Source organism: Chamaea fasciata, unplaced genomic scaffold (genome assembly GCF_029207755.1).
Source record: "Chamaea fasciata isolate MVZ Bird 193981 ecotype frontalis unplaced genomic scaffold, bChaFas1.0.hap1 SCAF_3, whole genome shotgun sequence".
NCBI classification, from domain to species: domain Eukaryota; kingdom Metazoa; phylum Chordata; class Aves; order Passeriformes; family Sylviidae; genus Chamaea; species Chamaea fasciata.
This window is the reverse complement of record NW_027094088.1, coordinates 40,324,907-40,338,028: the sequence shown is the minus strand read 5'-3', so window position 1 is coordinate 40,338,028 and position 13,122 is coordinate 40,324,907. Positions and strand designations below refer to the sequence as shown.

General features: G+C 37.6%; 1 protein-coding gene across 20 annotated transcripts in view; it reads right to left on the bottom strand.

Annotated features, from left to right (window-relative positions):
- The window catches only part of AFDN (afadin, adherens junction formation factor), a 114,877-nt gene that overhangs the window by 10,155 nt on the left and 91,600 nt on the right, over positions 1-13,122 (bottom strand). For 19 of the 20 annotated variants that reach the window (XM_066178679.1, XM_066178681.1, XM_066178680.1 and 16 more), the window contains 7 exons: positions 12,694-12,759; positions 12,463-12,536; positions 11,854-11,972; positions 10,631-10,825; positions 10,273-10,364; positions 9,650-9,838; positions 6,019-7,041 (listed from right to left, as the gene is read on the bottom strand). In XM_066178679.1, the coding sequence (XP_066034776.1) occupies positions 6,019-7,041; positions 9,650-9,838; positions 10,273-10,364; positions 10,631-10,825; positions 11,854-11,972; positions 12,463-12,536; positions 12,694-12,759 (1,758 nt within the window). The remainder of the gene's footprint in view (positions 1-6,018; positions 7,042-9,649; positions 9,839-10,272; positions 10,365-10,630; positions 10,826-11,853; positions 11,973-12,462; positions 12,537-12,693; positions 12,760-13,122) is intronic. The other variant, XM_066178682.1, reaches the window with a different exon arrangement.

Below are 13,122 nucleotides of genomic sequence, written 5' to 3'. Positions count from 1 at the left end.
CTTGGAACCAACAGTCCAAGGCTCCAGCAGTCAATTGTTTTTTTTTCATTCTGGATTAGAATTTAAGCAGCGGAAAATCATGACTCATTAGTCAAAGGGTCAATCCATTTAAAGTAACAGGCTCATTCAGCAAGTCCGCAAATAGTCTCAGGAGATAAATAAAGTCTCCCACTGTATCTGCAGCAGATGTGTTTTGGAAAAAGCAGAGTGAAGGAAAGAAAACTTTTGACTAGTGAAATTAAACAACTTACAAGAACAATTCGTGTCCAACAGAATATACTGGTTTATATATGTGTATGGTGTTGCACAGATAGGAAAACTGAGCACAATCCAAACTTTGCATCACTCTTTAAAGCTAACAGTATTTAAGCCCTTGATGGACAGGAATATTCACTGGCACAATTAAACATGTAGAAATTAACTGGGCTACATGCTGTGTTATTTCTTACTGTAGCATATGTTTTTAAGTAATTTTTTCCTCCACACAATTTTTAAAATCCTTATTAGTATAAACCAACAAATAATTTGATCTTGCTATAAACTGCATGTAACAGAGATACTTTTCTACTCCTGGATTTTATTTTACAATCCAATTTCACTTACAGAAGAAGACCCTTAAGACACAAACCAGTACAAGAGAGAAAGGGAAATTAAGCCTTAATAAACTTTGTGAGAACAACCTTCATGTAAGTATCTTCCTCCCCAATTAATTAATTAATGAAAAAAGTCTAAACAGTTTGGCTAATTTTCTTACAATTACTTCCCCCCACTGTTCATTTTTGAGCATGAAAGCTAAAGAACAAAATTAATTAATTTCATTTAGGCACTAATTTGTTGAATGTATTCTACAGGATGCTACTTCCAGGTAAATTCCCCCTACTTACAGCTAAAACTTTGTCATTCCTAACTGAAAATGATAAATATAAAGATCAAGCTCAGTTTGCACTGTAGAGCAGGGAACAGAGTAGTTAACTAACTCCCTGCTTGGATTATGACTTGTTGTCTTAGTTATTAGAAAGACATTATTTTAGCAAAGGAGATAATATTGCTGTCAAAAGGAAAGACAGCTAGTAACTCACAAATTTATCCAAGAGAAGTCATTTCCTCTTAATTAAAAAAAAAAAAAAAAGGCAAGCAAAAACTGCATGGTGAGAAAATACAGGAAAATTCCTGTCTCAACTGCATTTAAAAAAGCACCCTGAACATGGTAGTTACTGCTCCCAGGTTATGGCATGGATACCCAACTGCTTAGCAGCAAATATTCCTATTCAAAAGCACTTAAACAAGAAAGAATTTCCAGCTAAATTAAAAGAGAAAGTAAGACTGGTTTATTTAATTGTCTTCTGACCATAACTAAAAAAAGAAGGCAAAAGTGACCAAGCTGCCTACCTGGAACTGTTGTTAATATCTGAATCATAAGAACTGTGAAGACAACTGTATCCAGGCCAGAGGCTATTCTAAACATTATACTTATAGGAAACTGGCTAAAAATTATATGGAAGGCAGAAGAGAGAATACAGCAACTATTAAGAGATGACATTTCATTTCTTTATGATCAGTAACTAGTTTCTACTTCGGAGCATTCCCAGACCAAGGCAGGCAGCAGTGGGATGATGAAGTATTGCAGAGCACTTGCAGGCATTCGTGTCTGTAATTCGGTGTGTACAACAGTAACCAGTTCAAACTTCACCCCAAATTTTCAAGATACAAAGGAAAATCAGCTTTGTATCCCACTTCTCGTGAGACGCCTGTAAGATTTCCAGGTTGAGTATTTTGATTGGATGCCTTTCCATCCCAATCAGTTTTCTCTTGTTCACAAGTCACATTTTCACCTGATTTACTGTACTTCCACATCTCCTCCAACACCACATGTTTATATTTTAACAGTGAAGAACAGCTAATTCATACAGCCAGAGTGACAGAGAATAGCATTCTCCCAGCTGTAACTGAGCAAAGCAGCTGAGCACAAAGCAGCAATTCTTTTCCCCTGCTCTGACCCATCTCTACGGCAAAGTGCCAGCTGTTCGCTGAGCCACACAGCGTTGTTGGTGATAGGGAGACATACACTCGCAGTACTACTCCTAGGAGGGCAAAGAAGTCTACCTTTCTTCTGAGCTATTGCTCCTGGTAAAGGGCCATATCAGTGGGCTGATCTTTTCAGGAATGTTAAGATATTCACAGAACTGGCAGGCCATTCTGAAATCCAGGAAGTCTCAAATTTCAGACAACATTCATTTCTCCAAGCACTGCTTAGAACACTCTAAAATGTTCCAGGAGAACTTTAAATTCATACCCTTTTATTTAATGACAGCTAAAAAGCTGGGTCAGATCTCAAAGTGGCCTGAGGAATTTAAAAAACAAACACTGTCTAAGCTGTTCATCCCCTTCCTTCAGCCTTGTAATTAGCAGAGGAGCTATCAACAATGCTCACCACCCTAGACATACAAAAAGAGCATCAAACATGAGAAAGTTTTGTTTTGTTTATAAGAAACAAAGTAGCGATTACTTGGGTATATAAAGTGGCATTTTTTAGATGTGTTTATGTCTCCAAAGTCACATGAATGGGATAAAAATCATGAAATTATGAAAAAGTTGTATTTGCTGGGAGCAGTGCTCACCTATTTCAGAAATAGTTTGCTGCCTTTTTTTAAAGCTGTGTTTATGAACACCATAAATCATCGACTAATTCAGGCCATACATCCATCTACCCCAGTATCTGCTGCCTTTGACCATGGCAAGAAGAGCTGCACATGAGCCTGGCCTTTTCTTCTAGCACTCCCCTGGCCCTTAGCACACTACCAGAGATGTCAGCTGGTACAGCCTTGTGTAATCCTCTGAGTAGCTGTTTGCAGGCGTGATGTCTCTGCATTTGTCTAATCCGTTTTTCAAGCTGATGATACCGTCTGCCTTCACCAACCTCCTGTCGCTGAAAGATCCAGATGTTTGCAGTCTGCTTGCAAAAGTACTTTATCTATCTAGTTGCAGCTCCAGGAATCAAGGTTTGAGCAAAAAGATATAGGTGTAATAATAAGAAAATACTGATAAGACCCTACGTCTGAAAAATCCATGACTCCTGGGCTTGTCCATTAATTCAGAAAGGTGAAATGCTGCCCCTGTTCCACTGCTGCGAACTGCTTAACACTCACATAACACAGATACAAAACTGAACACCTTAGATTTTATAAATTACCTGAAGGATGCATTTTAAAAGGTGATTTTCATTTTCATATGGCAGTGCTGAATATCCAACTCCATATCTCGAACCGACACATTTACAGTTTTTTTCAAGCAGCACAAATTAAATTTTACTAACAGGACTTGCAGGCATCACCTTTCTTTCAAACTGGTATACTGATTGTACTGAAACTGACTTTGAAAGGGATGTATTTCTGCTCTGGAAGACTACAAAACTCCTTTTCCATGTCCCCATGTCCAATGAGTGCAATAAAATACAGAATTAGCTGGAGTCATAGCAATAACTGCTCCAGCTTGAAAGCCTGTCATGTTTTAGATGCAAGAGAATAGTATTAATCAATTGAAACTGAAATTATATTGTAACTGAAGAATTGCATGCTTATGCAACCAACTTGGAAATACCAGTTCAGAAGTAATTTTTGAGTTTACAACCCATTTTTATGTTAATGCCAAAACCAAACACCTGTAACACCCGCAAACAACAAGGTGTCAGCATGTGCTGAAAAAGTATGCTGTATTAAAAGGCTCTCAGTACAATTTCCCTTCAAGCTGGAAAGGAAGTGCTCTTAGAGCACTTCTAAAACCTGCATGGGCGGGAAAGGAAGCAATCTTACCTCACAGCCTGTTCATTCAAAGTTATTAGTAAGATTTTATAAACAGAAATTGCAGAAAACAGCAGATAGTTTTATGTTAGACCACTGCTGCAACAAATAAATCAAGTCTGGAAGCAGAACACATCTAAGAGGAAGGAAACACAGGGAAAGGAATCACCATATCTGAAAACATTCAAATGCATGCTTGCAGTTAACTTACTGCTTACTGTATCATCGTGATCGTTGAACACCCAAAGATGCCAAATCATCATCCAAAGCACACAGGGTTGTTATTAATAATAAGGAATTGAAATGGGAAAGAGATATTGAAGAGAAAGAAACAAACATACCAAATCTAGAACAGAGATTGCTGGCACAGCAGTCTGCTGCAGGTAGTAAGAAAGGGGAAAAAAAAAGAAAGATGCACAGTGTAAATAAAGATAGGTTAGGTTTATGCTATTTCAAAAGCATTTTATTTTAATTTTTTAGTTGGCTGCTTTAGAATGAGCAACTGAATGGACGTAAATGTGAAATACAGAAATGAAAACAAATAATCCAAAATTTTTATCAGTATTGACTCATGCAACACCTCAGCAGTTCCACAGAGATGCTACTTAACTGCATCTCTAAAAGTGAAACGTAACCAAAATGCAAACGTGAATTCAGTTCAAGACCACTGTTATTTTTTAGTTTCAAAATGTTCCAAAAAGCTGGAAGAACTTCATGCACAAATAGTGTTTTAAAGCCAGCAATTGCAGAGAAGACTAATATTGTTATGCAATACAACTGGCATTTTCTATTTCTTTTTTAATGACACATGGCTTTCTTAGCCTTGCCACAGTAAACTTTTAAGACAACGTTTGTTAAAACGGCAGTTCTATGTGAATTTTTTTATGCCCATGTCTATGTGCCACAAATTGCCTGTTAGCAATGCTGGACTTTAGGGCAGCCTGTTTGCAAATATATATATTTGCATATATATATAAATATATATAAACATTTTCCTTTCTTCAGTTTCCACGTTTGAGGTATCTATTGTTTTACACAGTAATAGTTAGGCACAAGAAAAAAAGGAAAGTAATGCAGACTGCAGCGAATATGAGAAGAGTAAGATTAGGAAATTGAAACTGCCAAAACAATCCTGAACTCAAATCCTCCTCAAGCCACTAGCTATTCCTGAATGTCAAAACAAGCATGTCCAAACATTTCTCAGGAATTAAACATTGGTTATCACAGAATTAAGTCAACTTTTCAAGACAAACACACAGAAGACAGTGAACATATTACAGAGCTAGCTTTTAAGCCTGGAAAAGCATAGCTATTGGTATGTAACTTGGGAATCCATGCTGTTATTCAGAAAAGAACAGATTTTCCTATAGAAACTTTTTCTCAATAACAGTAGATTTAGAAGAGTCTTGGGAGACAACAGCCACTAGCAGGAATGGTTAAAAATTTAACCATACTATTTAGTTGTATTATCTTATTACATATTACGGGCTTTCACAGAACTGAAGCTAAGGTAAGCAAACCTCAGAGGCTAATTAAACTGGACACCATGAAAAATCCAGGCCTGTAGGAGGTGGAGCACTAGACAGGGTGTATTAGCTATTACACCACGCAAAATCACATGGGTCAAGCAATGTTCCCTCCACTGCTGAGGTCAGCACTGAGGGGTGGTAGAGGTAGAGGTGGCAGCTGGATCAGACCAGCAAGTTGGAATGTCTGTTCAGCACACTATTCCCTGGAAACAGTATGCATTCAGTGTTTGTGTTCATGTCCCAAGACTATAAATAAAAACTTTCAGAGGTAAATACACTGGGGAGGGGAGGGAGAAATCACACTATTTTTATTTCTGATTCTCCTACAAACTTTCATAATTTCAAATGTTTTCGCTTACCTTTCTGCAAGCAAATTTCTGCCATATTCTATTTTCTAACTATACTCTAGGTACATGGCAAAAACTCTTTATCCACAGGGAGCTTTTTCTCCCCCAAACCAGAAAAATAAATTCAATCGCTAAATTGAGTTCTATAAAAGGTAGCTTTGATACTTTCATAACACATTACTTAACTAATGAAACGATGCTAAGTTATTCATTTTAAAATTCAAGCCATTTAAGAAAGTGTCATCCTCCTTTACCCTCTAAGAACATCAAAATACTCAAACCGTGAAAACCCACCAAGCTAGAAATTTACAGTATTATTTTCTAGAAAGGACTATCCCCTTTTACCCTTGCTCTTCTTTCTGCCTCCAGTCGCTGCATGATGAGCAGAGTATCCACTTCATCATCCTCCTCTTCATCATCATCTTCATCCTTTTGCTTTGATTCTTGCAGTCGCTTTTGGAACTGCCACTCAAGCATGAGTTTGCGGAGGCGGTCGTTTTCTTCCGCCGTACGATCAGGCTTGTTCTGAAGTTCCTGAATCTCTTTACTCAGCATGTCCACAATGTGCATCTGTTGCTGCTTCTCCAGTTTCTCCTTTGCATCCCGTTTCCATGGATCTGGAGAGAGGCTATCACCAGAGGACAGTTCTTCCTTGCTGATAGTAATGTACTGCAGATCTCTCCGCTCAATAGTCCGTGGCTGCTGTTGGGGCTGCAGCTCTCGAATAACTGTTTCTTGAGACCTCTGCAAAGTTGAGGGTTTTTCTGCTTTCACTTGTTGAAGGGAGACAGGAGGAGCCACTGGCTGAGCAGAAATTAGGGGCTGAGAACGCATTTGGCCCAGTTTTCTCTCCTGCTCACGACGTTTCCTTTCTCGTTCTTCTTCCAAACGTGCCTTTTCCTTCTCATACCACCTCTGATGCTCTTCTCTTTTTTTACGTTCAGCAGCAGCTACCTGGGAGGATGCTTGTGCTCCTATCTGATTTGGAGGAGGAGGGGGAGGCAGAGGCAAATCCATTTGTAGTTCGTCAAATTCAGCAGCATAATGCACTGGAGGAGGTGGTGGTGGAGGGGGAAGATCTGTTCTGATGGGCTGGGAAATGGCCACTGGAGTCGGCTGGCTAGCAGCTGGAGTTTTCCAACGGCCAGGTCCACTTTTAGTTAAACATGAACCAGGAGACACTGGTTTGGAGGAATGGTTCAGGTGTTCCTGGCTAGACGTGCTAGAATCCACAGATGAATTCATCCACTGATCGCTGTCTGACTTCCGATCAATGTACTCCACATCCTTCCGTATAACAACTTCCAAACGATTCCTCTCTGGCTGGTAAACTTTGTCTCTGAGCTCTTCCTGGGAACGAGCTACACGCTGAAAAATATTAAACAAGGCATATGTATCACAGTTCATCCACATTAAAGCATATTTTAAAATGGCTTACAAAACACATTCTTATTACTGAAGATAATTACTTTTAACAAAAATCAGCATTTCCATGCCCAGTAGGTTTCCCAAAACCAACAATAAAATACTCTTCTCAGTCTCCTTAATTCATTCAAGCAATGGAAGACTTAGCAAGCTCCTGGGAACTGCCTGGTGACTGGACTGGGAGGAAGGATGAATGCAAAATGGAGTTTAAGCTGAAAACCTCCCAGCTCGCACAGTTTCTCAGGACTATCCCTGACACCCCCTCCCCCACACCACATGAGAGTATGAGAGTCCTAGTATCTCTGAGCAGTGGCTCAGTCATACCAGCTCTGCTATCCAGGCTTCAGCTGGCTTCACTGAACATCTTTTCTATTGGGAAACCAAACAGAAAGGCTGCGGAGAGAGAGTGAGAGGAGCGTCTCTGCCCACCCTCCTCCACTAAGAGGCGAGATGCCCTGCAGGAAGCTCCCATGACTAACGCAGTTCAGGGTACAGAATCCAGGCAGGCAGTCTAATTCTACCTGCTCCTGGAACACGTGTATAATGCTCTGAGATTTCTGTCACTTTAGCGCATCAAACACCAAGTCTTCTTCTATATAACCTCTGGGTCCCATTGCACTAAACAAGCACCTGAAAAGGAACACTGGACCATAAACCACGATTATTAAATCTGTTAATAATTTTCTTGAAGCAAATATTCATACTTCAAATGTCAGGAACTGCTAAGCACTGAACACATAATGCACCAATTATCAACAACTGAGAGAAGACTAACAAAGCAAACTCCTTTTATTTTTCTCCATCAATGACATTAACCATGACCTCTAAAGAATGCCTTCTTTGAGAGGAACAAGTGTATTTTTTATGCTCTATTAGTCCAGCAGAGCTGAACACACAGTTATTTGTGTTAGATTTGCTGTAAAGATGCACCTAGCCAAAGTTTGCTAATGCCTTCAGAACAGAAAGCAGGCATTTAGCAGCTTTTTTTACAAGCCCAGTTCTCTCTGCAAAGATTAAAGTGGATTTTTTTATTTTTGTAAATATTTTTCTTCTGTTTTCTTCTAATTTGCAACTTAAAAGAACTATTGTCTGGCAAGGAAAAACTATGAACATTTTCAGTGCTTGTAAGGAGTTAAAGCTTCTGTTTTGCTTTAGCAAAATCCTTTTCTGCCCTGCCTTCAGCCTTAAGGCTATAGCTCAAATTCAGTGTCTTCTGTCAACAACTTTAATAGATGAGTTTCATCTTTACCAGTTTTAACCACCTCATCTAAGCTACTCAAGCTTGTTTTAAGCAGGGGAGAGATGCATGTTCAGGCAGCAATTATCATAGAATTCAGTTAAGACAAATGGGTAGGAACCATTCTCTGGAGACACCCACCTCCCCTTCTCCCATCACTGACAGCACATAGATGCTAACTATGCAGCTAAGATTATATGATATGAAATTATGAAATGTAGAAGAGTTAAGCACAGAAATTCAGAAAAATATTTCTGTATCTATTTGCCACAGTCGTTCAACTTGCAGCATTCCCTTCCAAAATTACCATCCTACTTTGCACAAAACATCTATTTTTTAACAGCCCAAATAATGAGAATTTAATCTCTCTAAGACTAAAAAACACTAAAAAGAATGTGACTTTTTACTGAATTCACTTGCCCATACATGTGTGAGCAACCAATAAACAATTCTTTCTTAGTTTACTTAGAATCTCAAGATAATTTACACGACCCTTTTCCAAAAGTAAAAGATAAGCCTGATGTAAGGTTCTGCTCTTATCACTAATTAAGAAATAGAAAAAAAAAGAAAAAGAAAAAAAAAGAAGAAAAAAAAGCTCTCTATATTTTTAAGTCTGGTGGATTAGAGAAAGAAGATCATCCAGTAACTAGATTTAGTAGATCTAGGTTTAATTTCCTGTATGGATTTGAGTGAAGTTCTCACTAACAGGAGGAGAACAACACTGAATTTCTAAAAGTACAATGGATGTAAATTCATTCCATGTCAAGATGCATCTACACTTTGATAATAGATATGATTTAAAATCATATATTTCCTTTTTTAACTAGGAGCAGGGAATGTGTTTCAGTGAACACCCTGGATAGGTCTCAAAGTACTGTTTTATTTCAATTTTAATACTTTATCACCTAAATAACACACCCTTCAGGCAAACATTTTCCCACATAAACCTTGGAAGAATGAAGATTTGGTTTGCTTTTCAGAAAACCACAAAACATTTTACAAGATGAACCTTGCTACCACTTACACCCCATTACCTTTAATGGGATTAAAATATCCCAGATAACAGGTCTGCAGAACATGGTAACAAATTCTGTGAAAGGATGGGGGGAAAAAGGCAAAATGAGAAGAAAAAATCCCAAACCATAGGGTTCCTGAACACAAGCCCATCTTGGCAAAAGTATAGTTGTTTCCATCTTAGAGTACACTTACAGAGAGCTGACTATTCTGAAAAAAAGTCTCTAGTAGTCCAGGAATGGAAAGCAAGCAGTTTCTTTTTGGTTTGTTTCCTTATACTGAAAAAAAATTACTTCTCACCTGCATGGTAGAATTGATAGAATGATTACTTTCTGCCTGGAGCTGTGGTTTTTCTTCATAATTAGGCCACTGACTCTGAGCCGGACCCATTCGATCCTGGGACTTTGAAGCTGGGAATGTGAAATACTCTCTAGTATAGGTCTGTGTTGGGATGGGATAAGCTTCAGGTCGTGGTGGCAGAATCTGTTCCTGAAAAAGAGAGAAAAAAAAAAGGTAGAATTCTCTAATCACACAAATCTGTATGGAAGATTGTACTAAACATGCATTTTCCAAATATTTTCTTTTGGAGCCTCAGAGCATTACTCATCTGGGACAGGAGATGAAGAGGCTGCAGTATCAAATATAACTGTGGCTATGACTCATGTTTTTATGGTCTCAAAGTGAGTATGCAATATTGTACAAACCTAAGAAATCACAAGGACAACTTCATGAACAAAATTTAATTAAACCATTGAAAACTGTCTCAACCTTTCATTAGCTGTAAGAAGCAACCCCCCCCCCAGTCAAAAGTGCCAGCATTGTGATCAAATAGTTCAGTAAGACACTGGTTTGACTCAAGCACACGGACACTATTGATAGATAAAGAAAGTTTAATAGCCAGCATTTTGCTTGCCACTTCTGACCTCTGTACAAAGATTTCCAGTAGAGACTGAGGTTATTTTGGTGGTAGTTCCAGACGCATAAGCATTCTTTCCCCCAGGGCTTGGAGGCTGATCTGTTGGAAAGTTAAAGGAAGCATTTACACGACTGTTAATAATAATTTACAGAACTTAATAAAGACTTAACGAAGTAACAGTATTCACAAAATAACTATGATTTTGTCTTTAAGTACTTCTAGCAAGAGGCTTGCTCCAAATGTTACCACTACACTGGTATTTTAAACTTAATCCACTTTTAAAAACAGTCACCCCCTTTTGAATCAACAGCTTCTAAAACTACTGGAGGAGGCATCTATCCCCAAAGAAGGATATCTTTTCTTACTTGCTACATTGGGACTGGAACGATGATCAGCTCTGTTCTTCATCAATCTGTCATCCCCTGGCAGCTTCTTTGGTTCACTGTACTCTGTCCACGGCAGCTGAGGACTCTCAGGTGATCCATTTTGCGTGGAGTTGTTATACAGCTCAAAGCCTTCACTCTTTGGTCGGGGTTTACCTGAGCCACGGCGGTCAGAAACTGTAACAGTTGGATATGTAGTTTCTCCCTTTCACTTAACTACTGCCTAGCGTACTTTTTTTCAAACCAGAGCTACCTTGAGCTTATATTTAAAAATTAAGTTCCCAGTAAAGCAGATGCTAGATTTAAAAATCTTTATTTCTTCAAATATGCAATCCCAATCTTGCATCAAATACAGAGAATTCCTTCAATTTGTATCCTTCAAAAGAACTTCTGACAAGGTACCACAGTAATTGGAAAAACTAAATGCTATACTGAAAGGTCTCTGAATGACCAAGGCATATGGCATCTGGGATGGTGTTGTGAACTGTGATAATAAGGATTTGTTCTTTTAACCCATTCTTTCCTATACTGTGGTACTACCCTGTATGTAGAAAATGTCTTCATTGACAAAACTGTTTCTTTTACAATATTATTTTATATTGGACATTAATGTGTCTTTTGTTAGTACCCTGAAGTAGGATGATAAAGTAAAACATTGGAGAAGCATCCAAGAACTTCTCATGATCAGACACTGAAACTTATGGAGATATGTTTCAACATTTCTAGTTAAAAAAAAAAAAAAATTCAATGGCAAAATACATTCCAGGGCTTCTGTTTACATTAATTTCTCTCCTACTAATTACACTGCATTCTCTGGTTACAAGGAAGACATATTCTGAGAAGAGGGTAGCTCTTATGAAAGGGACAAAAAATGCCATTAAATTTAATGCCCTTTATATTCACTATATTCCATTTGTTAAAATAAAAATTAATTCAACTCAGAATTGTGTTTAAATGCATAATTAAATTTTGAAAGGTACACGTGCAAAGGATTTATTAATTACTAGACTAGGAAAATTAAAAACCAGACGAATTTCTGATAAGAAAGGAAATTTCTTTTTTTCTGTGCAATTATATTTCTTTTCTGATTTAATATTATAGTAATGCTTGGTAAGATATTGTAAATTATTATATTTTCTGCACTCTTATAAATGCAGAAAGCAGACTTACAAAGCTGTTATTAACATCAGTATAAGTATCTTTACCTCTTTGCATCATTGGGGATGGCTGATTAAGCAGGGTTGCTAGACCATGGTAAATTGCTCCTTGTTTTGCTACTTCCAATGTTACTACAGAACCTGTCCTAGTCATAAGTTCTGCTGCCCTGCAAAAAAAGGCAGAGCAAATAAAACAAAATTAAATTAGGCACTGTATTACTTAGTTACCCTTATTATCAGTAATCTGTTGCTTGACAAGGCACTCTTTTTTCAGATTAATACTTACAATCACTTTGAAAAAAATTACAAGATAATGACAAGATGATAGGCTTATGCACACAGACAATACCTACTGGCAAGTACTATTTATTTCCAGTTTCTGCTTTAAAGGTCAGAAGCCAAAGTATTTAAAATTAGAGCTAAATAAAGATTGCTCAAAACCAAAATCCAAACGTGTAATACAATCTCTTCTATACAGATAACCCATATTATATGAAAAGAAAGGAAAAATAGTACACAGTTGAAATTGTTGATAAGGTTATCCACAGGCAATTATCAAACGCCAAGACAAAGCCTAAAGTGTAAAGAAAAAGAGCTTCTGCCCATTTTGGCTAACATTTTCTTCCCATAAAAACAACCAAGGAAAGCATTCTGTACCTCTCCTGGGACAGGCCCACCAAACTTCGACCATCCACACTAAGCAACTGATCCCCTGCAGCCAGACGACCATCCTAAATACGTATTCAACAGAAGAAAATTCATACACCAATGTAACATCATCTCCATTTAAACAATCAATCATTCACACAAACTAGTAAACAAAGGATTTTAAAGCATTTCCAAAGGCTCTTTCTACTTTTGAAATTGATGATTAAGAATATTACTAACCACATCTGCAGCACCTCCTTTCACAACAGACTTGACATAAATTCCAAGTTTGTCTTGACCAGCACCCTACAGAGAAAGAGGCATTAATTTAGTTAATTTACATTTGATCTCTTAAGCACTTCACAAACTTTAATCAAAATTTTACATGGCTAAGTAAACCTCTACTTTCTCATTACTTTTATATATTTTCAAACTGGAGAAAAACCAATTATACAGAGAAGCATTACATTCAATTACAGTCATATGAAAAATTTAATATTAGGCCTACTAAAACTGCAAGCTTTGTTAGAAGCAAAGAATATTTCGTCTTAATGTATTTTTTTCTTATTCAAACTTGCATTAACTAAAACTTATACTTTAGAAGTTTGGTCTAGTCCCCTTCTAATAAGAAATACTTATTTGCACTTTTACACACATGTTGTTATTTAT